We start from the raw sequence: 21,913 nt of genomic DNA on the forward strand, positions 1-21,913 counted from the left end.
GAGATGTGCTCCATGCTCTAACTGCATCACTGCTTTAATGATGTTTCTTGCTGAACTTACTGGTTCATACAGTCCATATGTGGAAACAGAACTCCAGAGTCAGCCTGTAAAATTCTTCATGGCTGTGATGTCACAACCATGAGCACATTTAAATATGAACGCTCATTCAGTCTACAGCGGTTGAACTCCAGCCATGTATGTTGTTTTCACTGCAGACAGTATGTGAAATATTTATGCTGGTGTAAATGTAGTGGTGTTCCTGTCAGCCAATCAGAGCAGAGATGATGGGTTTTAAAGGGCCCATTTTTTTCTCTTGTACTGTATTTTTTCCAGAGGTCCAATGAGTGTATTTGTGTCATAAGTCAATTCATACTTGGCCGTTTTCCAAACTTTTCCAAACTTTTCCAAACTTTTTAGCCCTTATAACTAAGTAAACTGTAGATGCTGTGAGTAAAAAGTCTTTTCTGTGACATCACGAAAACAGTGGGGTTTTTGCAGGTTAATTTCCACATGTGGGCTGAGAAGTGGAACTTTGACATTTTGACAGTGCTGAAATACAACATCAAATTCTTTCTTTTATTTCAGAAGTGTGATGCAAATTCGTTTTTCCATGATATGGCCCTTTAAAGACTCACAGTCTGTTTTATTCTAGGGGATAAAGAGAGGTTGAACATTGGCCACGTATAAAAGTGGTGCAGAATACCATTATAAACGGAGCTCAGAGAACAAAAATAAATTACAAGAAAACTGTATAATATGGGCCCTTTAATGCAGCCTGACTGTTCTCTTAACAGAGCCAATATGCATCTGTATTCCGAGCAAAAGACTAAACTTTTGGCATTTGAGCCTCCTCACAGCTCTTACAATCCTCTGAGGAGTATTATGAAAATAGATTACAGTGTTTGCAACAATATACTTTACAAATGGCCCAACCCTGACATTTGTCGTTTAGAATATACCTCTCTGCTTTGAAAAACTATATATATATATATATATTGTTGCTTCCATCGATATGTCAGTATACCCTGATTTGTGAGATCTGTGATTAGATCTCATAGCATCACGCCATCTTTAGCTAGGCTGCTTATTATGTCTTCTGTATTGATATGCGCGGCTCATTCCAGTCGACTGCGTCTTACACACAGCGATCAATAGAGCAGCCAGTGAGCTGTCAGCATTTTAAATGACATTATAATGATGATGTTTGTATCCTTCGGGCTGAAGATGACAGGCACAAAACACTGTGAGGAAGGACGATGAGTTATCTACGTTATACATTCCCTGTAATATACGCCTCCGCTGTCTGCTTCATTAGAAACACCTCGGAGCTCCACCTTGCTGGTGTACAGTTATAGACTGCGGCCCGTCTGTTAGTCATCTTCTAGCCCTTTATCAGTGGTCAGTATCTTTGAGTGGTGGACCACTCTAAATGTAGCAGGGACAGAATTGTGAGAGAAAAGAAGAAAAATCAGAGCCTAGAAAAACCTCTGAATGATGGCTAAGAGCTACACACACCACAGAACACATTCAACTTCGGCTTTCTGTCACTCTAGCAGCCGTCACTCGAATCCTTGCTCTCAGAAATCCTCTAAATGGGTGTTTTTAGCATCAGTTAGCTGGAACCAAGCCTGTGACATAGTGTGTGGCATGTTTGGCCTGCTAACTAAGCTCTCGTTAGCTTAGCCAATATGCTACAGTCCAAAACACCACAGGACATGTTAAATTTCAGTTTTCACTCCAACATCACTGACTCAACTTTGGCTCTCTCACGTTAGTTTTTATCATCTAGTCTTGTTTATTCAGAGCACTAGTAGTCAGAATCAAGCCTGCTGTGTTGTGTTGCATTGCATTGTTTGGGTCCACAGCCTTCTCACTAAGCTAACGTTAAGTTAGCTGATTAGGCTACAGATCCAGACACCATGGACCAGTTTTAATTTCTCCTTCCTGTTACTTTACTGCCTGTTTTTCAACTTTATTACCTCAGATTTGAGTCAGAGCAGAGCTGCTATCATGCTAAGCTAAGCTACCCAGCTCTTCCTTCCTAGTTCGCAGTGCTGTTAAACTTTTAGCACTTGTCACTTGTTTGTCAGATGACTTAGCATTTAAACCACCCCCTATATTTCAGTAGAAGGGGAGGTAAGAGTTGGAGACAAGAGGGTGGACAACCCGAGGCTAATGCATCATCCATCATCAACAACCAAAAACAAGACTGGAATTTTATCCATTTGTCCAGCAAACTGAATTGTAATTTGATTTTACTTCTCATGGGACCCATCAAAGCTGCCTGTCAAGGACTAAATAAGATTTTTTACTATTTTAATAACATATTGTACTTAATTAACTGAGAACAAGTAGGCATATTAGGCTTACTTGCTGTGCCTTCTTGCCAGGCTCTAAGTATTAAAATCATTTACATTGGTACGAACTGATTCCTGCCACTTGTGAAAAAATAAAAAAAACTACAGGGATAAGCCTTACAAAACATGTTATGTAAAAATATAACATACAAATATACAATAAACACATCACATCATAGTCAGACTTTCCACCCCCAAGAGCTTTGCTACAGTTTAAACCTTTCTTGTATCAGCACCACGCTACCATGTCAGTATCACTGCAGTGCTTAGAATGATCCACCACACTTATAATATCCGGATGACATGTGGTCAGAACCTGGCCAATGATGGATGGTAAAGAGGGGGGCTGATAAATTAAATGGCAAGAGATGGGCTACAGTCTGTAACTGTACACCCATAAAGTAGATGGGTGAGGTAAGTGGAGCTAATAAAGTGGCCAGTAAGTGTAAATGCATGTATCAGTGTTAAAGCTGCTTCTGAACCACACACTCAAAGGGGAATTCCATCAGTTTTTCAAAATTGTTGTGTAATTCAGTTGTTGAGATCCCTTAAAAGTAATGAAGAGTGAGATGTCTCTGAATTTCCACCACTTTCTTTACAGTGGTGGTAATGGGAACCGGAGGTTGTGACGTCCACAACACAAATTCAGCCGCTTAAAAATGTATATATTTTAAACAAAATTTTCTCAAGACTATTATACATCGTCTCAGAATTTTTATAACTATTTCATGTAACAGCAATCTGTGAGAGAGCTTTTTGAGGCCGGATGTCTGGTTCCCAAGCGCCTCAACATTTTGATTTGGTAGAACGGAGCATCACACACCTCTAATTTTAACATAATTTAGTCGTACAGAACCTGTACAAATTAACTTTATTTGCATTGTTTGTACTTATTCTGTATGCTCTAAACGTATGTTCATGGCTGAAAGAAGACCTGCGTTTAGTTAAGAGAGCTTAGTTAAGATAAACTGGTTTTCAGCGCTGAGAACGGGAATAGCCAGTGCTGGCGTAAGAAGGCATTCAGCAGCAAACGAGGGAAATGAAATCATCAGTTCACGCACATTTCACCCAGAGAGAGCAGAGTGGAATGTGTTTGTCGTCATACTGTCTGCTGTGCACTCGTAGCTCCAGCAGTGGTCGAGGGGCCCTTTAATACTGATCTGAGATCAGCTGTCTTACGGCTTTAAAGGTGGTCTAGACGGTGGGTTAGTTTAGAGTGAGCACAGTGCACAACCAGCTGTACTGCCATCTATACTCTCTCTCTCTCTCTCTCTCTCTCTCTCTCTTCCTTTCTCTCCCTCTCTATCTCTGTCTCTCTCTTTCTCTCCCTTTTTTCTCTGTATGTATTTATTCACCTTGATCTCTCTCACTTTCTCCTTTCTCTTACTTTCTTACTCTATTTCTTTCTATTTCTGTCCATACTTTACTCTTTCTTTCTATTTCTGTCCATACTTTAATCTTTCTTTCTTCCTTCCTATGTATTTCTGTCCATACTTTACTCTTTCTTTCTTTCTTTCTTTCTTTCTTTCTTTCATTCTATTTCTGTCCATACTTTACTCTTTCTTTTGCCTTCTTTCTTTCTTTCTTTCTTTCTTTCTTTCTTTCTTTCTTTCTATTTCTGTTCATACTTTACTCTTTTTTTTCTTTGTTTCTTTGTTTCTTTCTATTCCTATCCATACTTTACTCTTTCTTTCTTTCTTTCTGTCCACACTTTACTCTTTCTTTCTTTCTTTCTTTCTTTCTTTCTATTTCTGTCCATACTTTACTCTTTCTTTCTATTTCTGTCCACACTTTACTCTTTCTTTCTATTTCTGTCCACACTTTACTCTTTCTTTCATTCTTTCTTTCTTTCTTTCTTTCTTTCTTTCTTTCTATCTATTTCTGTCCATACTTTACTCTTTCTTTCTTTCTTTCTGTCCACACTTTACTCTTTCTTTCTTTCTTTCTTTCTTTCTTTCTTTCTATCTATTTCTGTCCATACTTTACTCTTTCTTTCTATTTCTGTCAATACTTTACTGTTTCTTTCTTTCTTTCTTTCTTTCTTTCTTTCTTTCTATCTATTTCTGTCCATACTTTACTCTTTCTTTCTATTTCTGTCCATACTTTACTCTTTCTTTCTATTTCTGTCAATACTTTACTGTTTCTTTCTTTCTTTCTTTCTTTCTTTCTTTCTTTCTGTTTCTGTCCATACTTTACTCTTTCTTTCTATTTCTGTCCATACTTTACTCTTTCTTTCTATTTCTGTCAATACTTTACTCTTTCTTTCTATTTCTGTCAATACTTTACTCTTTCTTTCTTTCTTTCTTTCTTTCTATCTATTTCTGTCCATACTTTACTCTTTCTTTCTATTTCTGTCAATACTTTACTCTTTCTTTCTTTCTTTCTTTCTTTCTTTCTTTCTATCTATTTCTGTCCATACTTTACTCTTTCTTTCTATTTCTGTCCATACTTTACTCTTTCTTTCTATTTCTGTCCATACTTTACTCTTTCTTTCTATTTCTGTCAATACTTTACTCTTTCTTTCTTTCTTTCTTTCTTTCTTTCTTTCTTTCTTTCTTTCTTTCTTTCTTTCTATCTATCTATTTCTGTCCATACTTTACTCTCTCTATCTATTTCTGTCCATACTTTACTCTTTCTTTCTATTTCTGTCCATACTTTACTGTTTCTTTCTTTCTTTCTTTCTTTCTTTCTTTCTTTCTTTCTATTTCTGTCCACACTTTACTCTCTCTTTCTTTCTTTCTTTCTATCTATTTCTGTCCATATTTTACTCTTTCTTTTTCCTTCTTTCTTTCTTTCTTTCTTTCTATTTCTGTTCATACTTTACTCTTTTTTTTCTTTGTTTCTTTGTTTCTTTCTGTTCCTATCCATACTTTACTCTTTCTTTCTTTCTTTCTGTCCACACTTTACTCTTTCTTTCTTTCTTTCTTTTTATTTCTGTCCATACTTTACTCTTTCTTTCTATTTCTGTCCACACTTTACTCTTTCTTTCTTTCTTTCTTTCTTTCTTTCTTTCTTTCTTTCTATCTATTTCTGTCCATACTTTACTCTTTCTTTCTATTTCTGTCCATACTTTACTGTTTCTTTCTTTCTTTCTTTCTTTCTATCTATCTATTTCTGTCCATACTTTACTCTTTCTTTCTATTTCTGTCCACACTTTACTCTCTCTTTCTTTCTTTCTTTCTTTCTTTCTATCTATTTCTGTCCATATTTTACTCTTTATTTCTATTTCTGTCCATACTTTACTCTTTCTTTCTTTCTTTCTTTCTTTCTTTCTTTCTTTCTTTCTTTCTTTCTTTCTGTCCATACTTTACTCTTTCTTTCTATTTCTGTCCAAACTTTACTGTTTCCTTCTTTCTTTCTTTCTTTCTTTCTATCTATTTCTGTCCATACTTTACTCTTTCTTTCTATTTCTGTCCATACTTTACTCTTTCTTTCTTTCTTTCTTTCTATTTCTGTTCATACTTTACTCTTTCTTTCTATCTCTGTTTTCTCTGTTTTACCTCTTTCTCTTGTTCCATGTGTCTCTCTTTCTCTGCTGTCTTTCTTTTTTCTTTCTTCTTCCCTTTACTCTGTGCTTTTTTAATGCACTTTTTTCACAGTCTTTTTTGTCTCTTCTCTTTGGGTTCTCTCTGTGTGCAGCTGACGCTGCAGATCGACTGTGGTTCTGATGTAGAGGTTAGGTAGCTGCTGATGTTCTCCAGGCCAAAGCTCTCCAACTGTAACCCTGCAGAGTCTGTGAGCTGTGCACAGTGAAGAGCTTTACCTGCTCTGACGCTCCTGACTGAGCTGAATGGTGAGCTGCAGCAGCAGCTCTCAGGGACGGGGGTGTGAGAGCCTTGGCTGAAGGCCATGGGCGCTGTGTGTTTAATGCCACAGAGATTAGCGGTGGCTAATGTTTCTTCTACTCCACATCCTTCCTCTGTAAAAGCTCAAGCCTCATAGAATGAGCTGCAGTGGTGCATTTAATCTTTCTCTTTTTAAAGCTGCTGTCTTTTGGATGGTTAGTCTTTTGGATGTGAGCACTGATGTTCAGAGACAGTAATAAGGGGGTTACTGTGGCGATGACTGTAATGTAGTGCCTTTAAATCTTGTTATATTAAGTACCTTTGTTTTGCCTGCGTTAGCACTTATCGCTATGCATATGATACCTATAAGAATTGCTTTACTACATAACATGATAATGCTTACATTAGCATTACTGCAGCACCATGTTTGTAATACTTACATAGGCATTGCTTTATTACCATTTTTGTTATGCTGACATAATTACTATAATTACTACCTTAACACTGCATCAGTGTTAATAACACCTATATGAATTTTTTATCTCTGTTTATAATGCACATATAAGCACTGCTTTAGCTCTATGTTATGATACCTACATAAACATTGCTTAAAGGAGCAATATGTAATATTTAAAATGGATAGAGTAGCCCAAATTCAAAAGATTGGCCAGAGTTTTCTGACCCCGCCCCCCTCCTTCCCAGACTCAAAGCTGAAGCAGGTTGCCAGGTTGAGAACATTAAATCCCCACAAACAAGCATAACATTATGTTCTGACAAGGGCAAGCGAGTCATACACTAAGATGATCAGCTAATGTATATGTTTGTTTTTGTTTATTAAAATCCTTTTATTGTTTGCAAATTATAAATCAGCTCATGTGGATTTTTTATGACTGTCAATGTTAGCCTAGATGAATGGCTGGCTTTATACAGTAGCAAAAGCTAAGCCTGTTATCCCAAAAACAAAAGCCCACTGCTCTGAAAATCATCACTGTTTTGAATAAGCTAAAGTCAGCTTCTTATTCACCAACATCTTGTTCAAATTTTCCCATTCCACCTTAAATTTTGTAGCGGTTACATTCTAGCGCCGCAACCGATTCACCAGTGTCTTGTACGAATTTTCCCATTCCACCTTAAATGTTGTAGTGGCTACATCCTGGCGCCTCAACCAATTCACCAGTGTCTTGTTTGAATTTTCCCATTCTGTCTTAAATTTTGTAGTGGTTACATTCTGGCGCCTCAACCAGTTCACCCACGTCTTGTTCTAATTTTCCCGTTCTGCCTAAAATGTTGCAGCAGTTATATTGTGGCACCTCAGGCTGCTGCTGCAGCATTTAAGGTGGAACGGGAAAATTTGAGCAAGATTCTGGCAAATAGGAAGCTAGCCTCAGTCTAATCTGCCTTGAGAACCCAGCAGCACACCGACCACAGAATATGAATGCAAGTACTCAAGCACTGAAATCACTTGAAGTACCTGCAATAAGTCCTTTTGGACTCTAACCTGTTTCCATCTTTAAAATGCATCACCAATATTTACCTGCATTTTACCATGTCATGAAGCTCTTCAGAAGGATACAGAGGCTTTTTAGGTCAGGATCCAGTTCCTTAATTTGCTGGCTTTCATGGCTGAAGCGTGTTGTGGCTGCCAACTTGTCTGCAAGTTGTGTGGTAGCCCAGGGTGTCAGTGGTAGTGGATAATGGGCAGTGAATAGGATCACAGGCCAAAACAGACTTTCCTCTCCAGAACAAAAATGTCAAAGGAGGACATACTGGCTGTAGTACTGTTATCAGAGACCCCAGTATTTCAACTTAGCATGTTTCCTTAATCTCTGATGACAATATCAAGGTCATTTGATGGTTTAGTACAGTAAGTATATTACATATTGCCCCTTTAATAAAGTCAAAGTCAAGTCAAAGTTTTATTTATATAGCGCTTTTACAACAGGCGTTGTCACAAAGCAGCTTTACAGAAAATCTAAGCCCCCTTGTGCAAACCAGTGGCAACAGTGGCAAGGAAAAACTCCTTAACAGCAAGATGAAGAAACCTTGAGAGGAACCAAGACTCAAAAGAGGAACCCATCAAGAGGCTTAATCGCTTTTTTAAAATGGTGAAAACATATGATACATATTTTTTCCAATAATGAATATTTCAATAATACAATATAGAAAATATTATTAAAAATAATTAAGATAAAGAATTATTCCAACAAGTTTAGAATATGTCCTGGTTGCCAAGCAACCATCGACGGTTTAAAGAGAATTAGAACATTCAGTCCCTTTGATTTCATGACCGTTTTTCAAAAACCTTTGCTTTATAAGTAGTTTCTGCTCTCCAAATTACCATCGCGGCAACAATACTCACTTCCATTAGCACATCTATGTGAATTGCTTTCTTATTTAGAATCAAGATATTAGTGTAGGACTGCTGGGATAGGCTCCAGCATCCCCCCGCGACCCTGACGGAGAAGTGGCTTAGAAAATGGATGGATGGATGGATGGATATTAGTGTAGGACATCCTTTTTCTTGTGCTAAGGTTGACTCCCTGCTTAATGCACTAATAGGAATAAAAAATATAGCTCCTGCACCCAAACAGTGCATAATATGTCTGATAAATAGTTATTTGGGATTCGGCCATGTCCACATCTTATGAATTCAACACTGAAAGCCAGAATTTAAAAACTCAGTGCATTATATAGGAAGGAGGGGGCCATTTGAGATTTTGCCTGGGTTTACTGCTGCTTAAGGCAGAGCTAAAACATGGACATCTGAAGCATGTAAAACATTCTTAAGTCTATTCAATAACAGTTTACAGTGAATTATATAGTAAGTACTTTAAATCAGAGCTGGTGTTATTAATGTCATTAGTGTTATTTAGCTCATGTACCCTGTTAATTAGCTGATGAGTTGTAGTTCTAGTGAAGAAAATAAGTCATCAGCCTCTCACTTTAAATAAAAGTACTCGTGGTCCATATGAGCAGCACTACAGTCAGATCATTCCATTAATAACTCAATTGTTTTTCATAACTTGGTGCATTAATACAGAATTCAGCTTCAAACGAGGCTCAGATTTTAGGACCTGAAATGTCTGTTTTATAAATGACTTGTTTATAAGGCCTATGTAAGTACTGCTTTGGCATTGCATTTATAACTCCTTCATAAGCATAGCTTTAGCTCCATGTTTAAAATCCTTTAGCTGGCCATGAGCATTGTTTCAGCAGCATGTTTATAATGCCTGTTAGATCATTTCTTTACCATCATATTTGTAAAGCCTACATTATGTGCTTGAATTTTGAATGTGGGTCATATCTTGAAAACCACACAGCAGAATTTCTCATGAATTTTAAGTTCATTTTAGATGTAGTCATGCTGTTATCAGTCTTCTGAGAACTATGCACAGTAAAACATGCAATCATTTTCTGTAGTCTTGTACTTTGTACTTTTTTAAAAGTTGTCAGGAAAGAACCTTGACTCTCCAAAACCTCTTAGGTGAAGAGAAAAAACTTTTATATTTTATCCGTCTTTGACCTAATCACAGACACTTTATGGAGTGTCTTTTTGTCTTTTCTTGATTTTTAAAGGTTCCCTAGCTGTAGATTGCCCACGGGCCGTGAGCGGAGGTGTCGGCTTTCAATTTTTGAACAAAAAGAAGAAAAAAAGCAGAAAAAGTGAAAGTCAAAACCGTCAAAAACAGAGTTACAGGGTTTAGTTGAGACTACGGAAACTTTTTCGACTCTCCTGAAACTGTAATTATCGGCGATGTGGCAAAGAAACTCAGATGCATTCATCAAAAGTACATGTGAACTGCTCCCAGCTCCAGAGCAGTGCAGTATTTAATTATCAACCTCCGCTAACTGCCCTCTCAAAAGATTATATTGTCTTTACTATCAATAGATGGCATCAACTCAGTGGAGGAAATTAATAGGAATTAGATGATATTTCTGGAGTAATCTTTTTAGCAGTATGGATGGCAGTCTAATTGAGCACTGCAAAAAAACAAAAAGTTGCGATTGCGATTGGTGCATTGGTTGAGATGCATCTCAGTTCCTCAGAGATTCTGTAAGCAGGGGGCTGGTCTTGTTATTAGTTTTGGGCAAGCAGACATTATAAATCAAGATGACACAAATTGACCATATCTGCTTGGACTTAGCATTGGGAGGGAATATGTTCAGATAGTAATAAATATAAAGTAATTATTGTGTCTCCGAAGCCACCGCCCGGCTTGACCAACTGCCAATAAGATGCCCGGGCCTATTTATCAAAATTTACAGCGCAACCTTTGCTTGGGTAAATATGAGGCATTTTAGCTTCACGTCAGCATCTGGGATGCGGCGTAGAAACAGAAGGTCTGTTTCATTTTCTAGATAATGGCTGCAGGGTTATTTCATGAGGCAAAATTGATTTAGTTTGAGTTAGCCAGATAACTAGAGGTGAAGTCCTAAAGAAAAAAAATCTAATTTACAGCTTTCAGCCTTACCTCAAGTTTAGTCAGTCAGCCAGGACATGTAGAGTGTCTAGAGTTTGCTGCTTTAGTTTTGCACTGAAGCTACGAAGCAAATGTATGCTAACAAGCAATAGAAGCTTTTGTACACCAGGTACCGTAGTGCAATCCACCCTGCATTAATCATAATGTTCTTGCTTGAAACTATGTCAGTCGTGATCATTTAGACATTGACACAGGCAATTTGCATTAATCTAATTGAGTGGCTACAGCTTCTATTACCTGTTAGCTACATTAGCCTTATAGCTCTAGTGCTAACTGACATAGCAAACTTTGAACACCGAACCAGACAGCTTGACTGGTCGACTACTTTTGGGGTAATGGGTAATTTGTGGAAGTGTATTGCTGAACTGTTTCTTTCAGAAGGTGAGGGTCTTTCCTTTGTACTGGCAACTTTTTTAGCTAAGTAAGTCATCATGCTTTGCCAGATACCCCTTAGCTTGCTCTCTCATTATGCTTCTGTAGTGTTTTCTTCATAATCTTCTTACAGTTGGTGTGGGCCACTATTTTCATTGAAACCATTCATCTCTTCATTCTCCTCTCATGTATCCACAGTCTTCCCATGCCTTCACAGGCCTTTTAGGGGGACACATCCCTGAGCAAGCATTTGACTTCTTCTCAAATTTGTTGTAAACATTTATTCACCAACCTGCTCCTTAATGTCTTTAAAGAGAGATTCCTGTAAATCCCTAATTGAACACACCTGCTTCATATAATCAATACTTTTGATTGGGGCTTTGCAGACTACAATCTGAGTTTACCTTGGCAATAGGAGGGTTGGTGACCACTGCTGTAAACTGTTTTCACTGCATCCTTCCGTCTTCTTGTCTTCCACCCATGTGTCCACAGTCTTCCTGTGCCCTGGCCTGTTAAGAGGAGTGTACCAAAGTGAGCATCTCTTTGAATCAGACCACCAGTCAGGTGCCTGGTGCAAAGATCCCCTGCAAGCTTCGGAGAAGATCTACTACATGCCCTGGACACCTTATCGCACAGATACCCTCACCGAATATTCCAGCAAGGAGGATTTTGTGGCTGGCCGTCCCACCACCACTTATAAGCTTCCTCACCGCGTGGATGGCACAGGATTTGTGGTCTATGATGGGGCACTTTTCTTCAACAAGGAGCGTACCCGGAATATCGTCAAGTTTGACCTTCGGACTCGCATCAAGAGTGGAGAGGCCATCATCGCCAGCGCCAACTACCATGATACTTCACCCTACCGCTGGGGAGGGAAGTCCGACATTGACCTTGCAGTGGATGAAAATGGCCTTTGGGTGATTTATGCCACAGAATCCAACAATGGACGCATTGTGATCAGCCAGCTCAACCCCTATACCCTCCGTGTTGAGGGTACCTGGGACACGGCCTATGACAAGCGCTCGGCCTCCAATGCCTTCATGATCTGTGGAATCCTCTATGTTGTCAAGAGCGTCTACGAGGATGATGACAGCGAGGCCACAGGCAACAAGATTGACTATATCTACAACACAGAGCTGGGTAAGGACGGATACCTGGACATCCCGTTTCCCAACTCCTATCAGTACATTGCAGCTGTGGACTACAATCCCAGGGACAACCTGCTCTACGTCTGGAATAATTACCATGTGGTCAAGTACTCGCTGGATTTTGGAGCACTAGACAGTCGACCAGGTAAGAAGCAATGGTTTATTTATGGAATAATTCACTTATTTACACTGCCCATCAAGAGTTAGAGGGTATCTTGCTTTCTTTTTGAATTCTTTTTGAATTTTTGAATTTTATGCTATTTCTAAAAGCACAGAGCACAGTAAACTGTTTTAGCCCAGAGGTGGTATAAATGGCTAAAAAGTTTGAGTGCTCACTTCACAACAGGTGGATAAAATGTTTGGGCTTTGGCTTAATTCCCAAGAAACTTTCAATGAGTGGTTCATTTGAAAACCACTTTTGTAAATGGAATATGTGAGTGTGAAGAACCTTTTTTAAAGTTTAAAGAACTTTTCCATGATTCTTTTGTGCCTCTCATACTCTCTATACTCTCTGCATTATATGAGGGTTCTCTGAAATCTTTAAAAAGTTCTTCTCACTCACAGATCTCTTTTTCCAGAATGGTTCTGTAGGGAACCAAAAGTGATTTGTGTATGGCATTGTTGAATGAACCTTTTGTGAGTGTGTCTTTCCCCAAAAAACTTGATTAGTCTTTAATACATACATATTAAAGCTTTTAAAATAAAATACAAAAGTTTTGTCTTAGTGGACGAACACTAAGTATTTAAGTGGTCTGACTCTTAATAGCCCACCTATGTGTGTTTATTTAGTAGTACGTGTGTCTTCTGTAGGTTCAAAACGAAGGCAATTATCGGTGTATGGTATTTTCTCCTGTCTGTAACCAAGACAGCAAAGCATTTTAACTACCTGGTGGTGTTGAAGCATTGGATGTGAAAGAGCAAAGACAGCGCCAGTGGCCTGTAGTTCACTCCAGAAGAGCAATGTTGAGTGAGTGGGCTGCAGGGGAAGGGAATGCACTCGGGTAATTGGTGGTTTTTAGTGAAAGCTTTGCCTGCAGCTTCACTAATATTGAGCATGTTTGTGTGGAGAGAAGGGGATGGGGTGGGTAGCATTGTAGCACTGCTACTTTCTGAATGGCCTCTGTAATTGGGGGAGCAAAGAGCAAAGTTAGTGCTCAGGAAATTCTTCTTCAGCATGAAAAAAGTAACAAAAACAGGAATGTCGCCACTTTTTCGTGTGGGTTGGTGGTAATTAGGAAGGCGACGATTTCTCCACGCACCACATTCGTTTTTTGCTCTTAAAGAATGGGAAAAAAGGAAAAGAACTTTAATAAACATCTCTGGCAGCTGTGAAGGAAATATTGCCACTTGCGAGGAGTAATTGCGCTGGAGAAAACATGAAGTTCTAATTGCTTGCTGTGTTACACCGGGGCACTGGGTAGGACTTTCTTCACAGGGCTGCTGTAATTGCTGTTGCCGCCTTTTATTTATTTAGCTATTTATATCATTATTTTTCATTTCAGTGAATGGCATGATACACTGTAGGAGGAAGGAACGAATGTTTTGATATTGACTGTTTTCCTTCAGTCAGTTGAACAGCTTTGTGTTTTCTCGACCTGGCAGTGATCACGTCTCAGTACAGTTCAACACAATCTCTGTCTTTCTTTCTTTCTCTTTCTTTTCTCTCTTCTCTCCTGTCATCTGTTCTCTCTCCTTCTCTGTCTTATGTCCTATTTAACTGTCGTTCTGATATCTCTCTCATTTACTCTCTTTGTCAATCACTCCCACTCTCTTTTTTACCTTACTTTTTCTTTTCTTTTTTCACTTTCACTTTTTCTTTCACCCTTTGCGTTCTCTCTCCCTCTTTTTCTCTCCATCCATCACTCTTTTTGTTCATCTTCCTCGTTCCTCTTTCTTTCTCTCTCTCTCTCTCTCTCTCTCTCTCTCTCTCTCTCCCCCTCATTTGCACTCTCTCGCTTCCTTTCTCTTATTTTTGGTCTCACTGTTGTTCACTCTTTCTTTCTTTACTTCTTTCTTTTCTTTTTTCTCTCTTTCTCTGCCCACCACACACTCTCTTTCTCCCTTTTTCGCTCTCTTTCTACATTTTTTTCATGTGCAGTAAGGCCTGTGTGGACAGCATTACCCATGTGGGCAGTAGTCTGTGTCGGGCAGCAGAGTCTGTGCCGGGCATTTGTGTCCATGTGGGGCAGTAGTGTCCATGTGGGGCAGGAGTCTCTGTGCAGGGCCGCCGTGTCCCTGCCTTATTGTCTTCTTCCTCTGGCTCAGACAGAGAGGCGGCTGTGTAAGTGCTGTTATTAAATGGAAGTGTTTAAATAGTGATTACTCACATTAGCTGCACTCAGTACAAGAAGTGACCTCATCATGCTGTGCCAAATTTCCTCACCTTGAAAAAGAAATCTATGAACACTAGTGCACTAAATCAAGTCTCCCTTTAACCTCTTCAACTGGAGAATTATTATTCAGAAACTATCATAAACAATTGAGTAAATACTATAAGTGATTAAGTAGCTACTATGAATTATTCAGTAACTAAAAGAAATGATCCAGTAACTAGAAATGATTCAGGAACTGCAAGTAATGATTCAATATGCAGAATGATTCAGTAACAACTGTAAACAATTCACTTATTACTTAATACTTAATACTTATAAAAGTTTCAGTATGTACCATAAATGATTCACCAAACAATTCAGTAACTACCATACATAATTCAGTCACTACTATAAAAGATTCAAATGATTCAGTAATTACTATTAATGATTCAGTAACTGCCATAAAAGGTTCAAACAATTCAGTAACTACTTTAAGTGATTCAGTTACTACCGTAAAAGATGCAAACAATTTAGTAGCTTGTATAGTTGATTCAGTTACTACAGTAAAAGATTCAAACAATTTAGTAACTACTATAAGTGATTCAATTACTACTGCAAAAGATTCAAACAATTTATTAACTACTATAAGTGATTCAATTGCTTCCATAAAAAGTTCAAACAATTCAGTAACTACTATAACTGATTCAGTAAGTATCATGAATATTTCAGTCACTACTATGAATGAATCAGTCACTATTATAAAGAATTTTGTAAATATTATAAATGATTAACTTACTTCTATAAATGGTTCAGTTACTACTTAAATTTTTCAATTACTACTATAAAAAAATAGTTACTACCATAAATGATATGAGTCAGTTACTACTGTAAGTAATAAGTACCATAAATGATTCAGTTAGTACTCTAAGTTATTTCATAACTACTGTATATGAATCAGTAACAAGTATAAATAATTTATATAACATGCTATAAATAATATAGGCTTATATAAGTTATTCAGTTATTACTATGATTTGTTTAATAAATACTAGAAATGAGATAAATGCACGGAAAAGATGTTCCTTATTAATCCCTAAGGTGAGGTTTGGGTAGGTGTGTGTGTGTGTGCGTGTGTGTGTGTGTGTGTGTGTGTGTGTGTGTGTGTGTGTGTGTGTGTGAGAGAGCAGGCTGATGTCACCTCTGCTCTGTATGTGTAGGTGAGACTGATGTGCTCCCTCACTGGAGCATGCAGAGAAGAGCAACCAAGCAATCAATACACACTCCCAGCACAGCTGCGTTGACACACCTGGAAGTGTTGCTTCTGTATCAAACTTCTGCGACTCATATCACCAATCTGTGATCAGCTCATGCTCATCACATCCAAATGAACATGTTTTCAGCTTCAGGTATAAAAGAGTGGAATGCAGGTCCTGATGTTCATATGCACACTGGCATATTTCTCTGTGGGAGTTTCTTGGATTTAAACTAGAGATGAGTGTGGTTATTAAACTGTAACCTATGTGCAGAGGCACCAAAAGTATTTGAGTGTATAAAGTTTGTTTGTGTCAGGAAGCAAAGGGTCAAGCCAAGTGGTATTTATTTTAAACAGATCATGGAAATACCGCCATTTTCTTTTTGGCAAAGTGTTCAAAGTGTTGGCTGGTGTGTTCCAGATCGTTATTATCTTTGCTGACTTCTGCAGGTTTGCTTCCACACTTATGAGTTCACGATCAGATCAATGCACACAAGCTCGCCAGCACTTTGACAACTGACATTCCACCTGTGTGCTTTACGCCTTAGTGCTGTCTGGACCTTTAAGGGCACATTTACATTGTTTGTACCATGATGAACTACAAGTATACCTGCACTGAACCTTTATTTCTAAAAAAGTCATAATTATTCAGTCTTCATATTTTTATGCGTTGTAGTGAGAAGTATGGAGGATTTGCTAGAAGAGAACATAAGAACATTGTTACTACAATTATGGCTTTTCAGCCCATGTTGATACGAGTAAAAAGTACCTGCTGCTTGGCTGTGCTGCTGCGTGCTTGTCTGTCGACAGTGATGTCACACGATGCTCGTTCATCAGCACCATGTGGGATTTCTCACAGTTTTCTACTATTTTCCATCATTCAAGCGTTTATAGAGGTTATGGAGATAAGGGTTTGTCGAGGTAGAATGAGGACATTCCATCCTGTCACTGAGATTGTGTGGACATGCTCTACAACAGTGTTGCTCAATCTATGGTTAACAAAGGCTAAATGTGTATGGGTGTTGGGCAAGGACCATAGCCTAAAGTAGGTTGGCATGGCGTGTGGTTGAAATGGGCAGGTGTGGGCATGAATGGCACCAGGATTTGTAGGTGTGTGCAGGAAGGGACAACACTAGATTATGCGAGTGCAGGCGGGTGACATGGTTGAAGCGAATGTGGCCATTAATAATGAAGCCCATGCAAGCCTCTCAGCTGCAGTTCATCTCCTTCACTTTTTAAATTGCTAGAATTCGTTTTTTTTTTTCTGAAATGTGCATTCAGCAGTTGCCAGTACTGGAGTGTTTTGTCCTGTGTGTGTGTGTGTGTGTGTTCATGGCTGATTTGCGTGGCCACATGAGCGTGAGCGCCATCATTTTTCATCCTCTTTGTTTTTCTGTCACAGTTTGAACAGGAACATCTACAGGGCTTCTTAGTGCTGCCTGGCCAGCCAGTGGAGAAAATCCGCTTTGCACACGCACACGCACACACACACACACACACACACAGACAGTTTCTCTGCTCTCTTGTTCTTTATTCCTTTCTTTCCTTCTTCTCTCTCTTACACTCGCTCACTCTCTTCTGTTGTCATCTACAGTCAGCTGGTCAAGGCCCATGCAGTGTTTTAGACTTTTGTTTTAATAGGCACTCCATCTTTAGGCTGCCCTTACATGGTAGAACTTTACTTTAGTGTCCATGCAAAATTACATATACAGTATTATTAGTCTCACAAGCCACACATTTGCTTGGTCAGCTACTTTGACAGGAAAGGGCTATTTGACTGTTGTGTAAAGTAACCAATAGGGATACACTGAGAACATGGGCCGATACCGAAACTAAATCTACATGGACTCACCTGAAATATAACGTTCTTATTCTTTAGTGTTGCAAATACAGCAAAATGATCAGCTCAGTTATCGGAGTAGCCCAGCAACACCCAAACATTCCCATACTCTTCCGGAGTACAGTGAATTTGTTTTTAAACGTCTGTCTGATGCTGATATTTGTTTTAAGCAGATATCTACCATACTGATTGTTTGAGGCTGTCCAGCCACCCCTAAGTTGAAAGAAGGTCAACTCAAAGCAGTCAAAAGCCTAGCCTAAGCCATGAGCACGTTTAGACCAATCAGATGAAAGGTGACCACATTCAGCTGTAATGGAGGATGTATTTGTGGTTATTCAGTTATTCATAAATTCATAACAAACAAAAAAGCAGCTTTGTAATAGTTAAACCTGTACCTTTCCCTTAACCCCTTGCATATCCAGGGCCCATCGACAGGCCCGAAGTTTCAGTACACATCTGTAACCTAAGAAAAGCTCAGCCAGTTTGCCTTGAGGTCCCTGTAGTTACTGAATACTAAGCCTTGGTATGTAATAAGTCTGGGATTTTAAGGGGTTAATGTGTAGAGCCAGCTATGTGATAATAGCATGGCAAACAAGCAGAACAAATGCTCAATGTTCAAACCCCCGCCAATGCTAACTGACAAGCTATTTAGATTAGCTAACTTTCCCAGCTAATAAGCTTTGTAATAAGTGAAGTAATATGAATAAAGCGAGGAGTTTAACTCGCTACATAACTCACACTAACAGCAAGCTTACCAAGCTGATCTGGGTCAAGCTAGCTTAGGTAAAGCTAACATGGTTACCATCAAGTAAATAAGCTTATTTTGTTGAGTTCATGCGATACGTTCCATGCATTCCTGCATTTGCTCAATAGTTTTGAGTCTGTTGCAGTGAATCGCAGGAGGAATGTAGTTTCATGTATGTTTCACGCTAATTCAAGTTTTAAGCTTTGTGAAGCTTGAGAGAGAGACAGCCTTAGAAAAATCAATTTAGTGCAGTAAAGACTTTAGGAGGAGTCCTCGTGCTTTGTGTGTGTGGACCTTAAACTGACCTCATGCTCCTGTTAAGTCTGACTCCGTTCCCTCTCTGTGACCTTTCTCACCAACCCCTGAGTCTGACCTTCTGACCCCGTCCAGTTAGCTCTGCAGTCTTCAGTAGTTATGCCTCTCACCTCTCATCCCTCGTTAGCCTGAGCTAATGGCATAGGTGGAGTTTGCTCAGGATCAGAAAAAAGAACGATCAGCGATGCAAGTGCAGCCGGACATTTTGAGGTCTGACATCTCTGCGGAAAAAGGCCATTAGAAACACTTCAAAACCCGATGCTTTTACTATCTAATGGGAACTGGCTTAGTGGTTACCCTTAGAGACCACTAGTTTCCTGTAGGGACACCTTTAGATCTCATTAGGAACCCATTAAATGAATCTGGAATCAGTTTTAGAACAGCTGCTAAACCATTAAATTCCTTTACGCTGTGATACCGACCCATCAGGAAAACACTCAATACTATTACTGACTCTTGGACACTGCCGGGACCCAGAAACCTTTAATGGTTCCTGTGATTTTTCCTATGATTTATGATTACAGAGACCAAGAATAAGAACATTTTTTTTATGCTGGTTCTGACTTAATCAGAACTGTACTTCCTGCTCCAGATATTGAACAACTCTATGAATATAAGAAAATAAAGGTATGGTTAATAGTGTTCTTCTGATAGTGTGTACTGTGCATACATTACTATTAAAATTACACATAATGTCTAATTTGTTACACGTTTTGGACGTGTCCAAAACTATATAAATTCTGACAGTCTATTTTCAATACTCTTTCGAGAATTTTAGAAATCTCAATAGACTACTCTGCTTATGCTGCATTATTTGGTGTCTTACCATTATACTCTCATCTAAGTACATATAAAGGCAACATGTTAGCCTTCTGCACTTTATTAGCCAGGCGACTGATACTGTTCAGGTGGAAAGATCCTCATCCCCCTACTTATTCTCAATGGATCAAAGAGGTTATGCAATATCTCAAGCTTGAGAAGATAAGATACTCTCTTCAAGGGTCTGTACTGAGATTTTATACAACCTGGCAGCCCTTCTTAGTTTTCCTGGAGAATATGGAGGCTGAGAATCTGACCCTATAATAGGTAGTTATTTTATTTTAAAATGCTATGTGTTTTAGTTTTATGTAAATATTGCACAGCATACAAGGTTTTGTTGCAGGTCTGAGGGCTGGGTGGGAGTGGGTGGAACTTGGGAGTGGGATTGTTTGTATTTTGCCTATTGTAAAACTTCAATAAATAGACTTTGATCAAAACATTTTGCTAAAGCAGTGGAACACATGAAGGAGTTCATCAAGAATAATGTCCACGTTATGCATTTTGTAGACGGTCCCTTATGACTAAGTACTAAAGCCAAATTCTAGTTTGCTTTGATTAGCTGTAAAGCAGATGCTATTTAGCAACCAGTGCTCAGCATAATGATATTGTGAAGAAAATAATCTGACTATTGTATAAGTTTTGTTTACAGACATTAATATTTTGAAATAATATATCATTTGAACTATTTTTCTGTGGAAGAGAGCAACAGTGTTAAGTAGTGGTGGTACTGAAAAATATTTTGGCTTAGTTAGTTAGCATTAGGACCATGTCCTTCCATCTGCCACTGGGCTTGCTTTGGATGGAATCTAGCCTCGTGCATTAAACCCACACTTGTACTCTACTGTAATGAATGTAATTGGACAACATGTGAAATAATTATTGATAGTTAACACAGCTTAGCCTTGACTAGCCCAACTAATGTAGCATGCTTCACAATTAGCGCTATGCAATGTACTGAGGAAATTATGAATGTGATCATAATTGTATGAAAATGAACTAGAGCGAAATAATAAGACTATTAATCGTTAACCACTAAAGTATTAAAATTAAGTTTTCAATCCGGAGCAGATGAAAGTGAATAGGCTGAAAACATCATATATTAAACCTTGGCATATTTAGTGTTATGTTGATGTGTGCATTGTCCCTAGTATGTAAGTAAATCAATAAATACAGTATTTAAAGATTTTTTTTCCCAATTTCAAATATATTCTATTAAATGAATCCAGGTTTCTATTGTGTCTTTTCTGGCTCCATTCCTTCCTCGGGTGCAGCTCTGAGACACATTACAGATATCGTCTTTGGTTAAATGTCCGCGGTTTTTAATAACTTTGCCTGTGTGAAGGTCCAATCAGGAAAATGATCAAAATGTCCAACATTTAATTCCATCAGATTCAACATTTACTTCCATCAGATGCTCACCTTTAACTGGCGAAGCTATAAATTAATGTCTGACTCGCTGACATTAGAACAGCACTGAGTGATGCAACTGAAAACTGACTCTGATTTAAGATTGTGAAGATTATTATGGTTGCTATCTCTCTCTCTCTCTCTCTCACACACACACTTAGTCTCTCTCTCTCTCTCTCTCTCTCTCTCTCTCTCACTCACTCACACACACACACACACACACTTAGTGTCTCTCTCTCTCTCTCTCTCTCTCTCTCTCTCTCTCTCTCTCTCTCTTTCTCTCTCTGTGTCTCTGTTTGCGTTTGAGACCTTTTAATCTCTGCCATCTGCAGATCATGGCACTCACAGTGGTGTGTTTGGCAACAAAATGCGCACGCACACAGACACACACACACACACACACACACACACACACACACACACACACACACACACACTGTGTCAGAGCTCACAGTGTTCTTTAACAGTTCAGGTCTCAGACTCAGGATCGAGCACCTCAAAGTAATGAAGTAATTACAGTTTACACATAATACCTCTTTCTCACTCACTCACTCACTCTCTCTCTCTCTCTCTCTCTCTATCTCTCTCTCTCTCTCTCTCATTAATTATGTTTCTCTCACCCTTTCTATCTTTTTATCTTTTTTTAGGCTCCCCCCTCTCTCTCTTTGTTTCTCTCTCTGTTTAGCATTTATTTTATGACAGTTAGTCTTAGGGGTCTAGAGCTGTTTCTAACTAACATTTTTACCTTCTTACCTTAGGAGTCACTGGTGTTACTGATCATCATTGGTGTTACACATAGGAAAGGTAACACCAGAGACATTTTTAATGAAAAATGCATTTTGCAAAATGTCTGCTACACAGCATCAAACCACATGTTGTCAGTCCACTGAAATATGTCATTTGTAATCCACTTAATTCACAATTACCTCAGAATAAAGTAGGTCACACCAGTGACTCCAACTCAAAGCCTCATATGACATCATGAGCTAAATGTTAAAATTAAGTAGACACAGTTTATTTACAGTGTGCTTTTTTCACAGGTCTTCAGTAAATCGGTAAAGAGAAGTCAAGTGATGTCAT

General features: G+C 38.6%; 1 protein-coding gene across 17 annotated transcripts in view; it reads left to right on the plus strand.

Moving 5' to 3' along the window:
- LOC108427443 (adhesion G protein-coupled receptor L3-like) overlaps positions 1-21,913 on the plus strand; it is a 444,945-nt gene that overhangs the window by 272,183 nt on the left and 150,849 nt on the right. For all 17 annotated transcript variants that reach the window (XM_037533074.1, XM_017697583.2, XM_017697582.2 and 14 more), the window contains one exon: positions 11,488-12,288. In XM_037533074.1, the coding sequence (XP_037388971.1) occupies positions 11,488-12,288 (801 nt within the window). The remainder of the gene's footprint in view (positions 1-11,487; positions 12,289-21,913) is intronic.

Source organism: Pygocentrus nattereri, chromosome 22 (assembly GCF_015220715.1).
Source record: "Pygocentrus nattereri isolate fPygNat1 chromosome 22, fPygNat1.pri, whole genome shotgun sequence".
NCBI classification, from domain to species: Eukaryota; Metazoa; Chordata; class Actinopteri; order Characiformes; family Serrasalmidae; genus Pygocentrus; species Pygocentrus nattereri.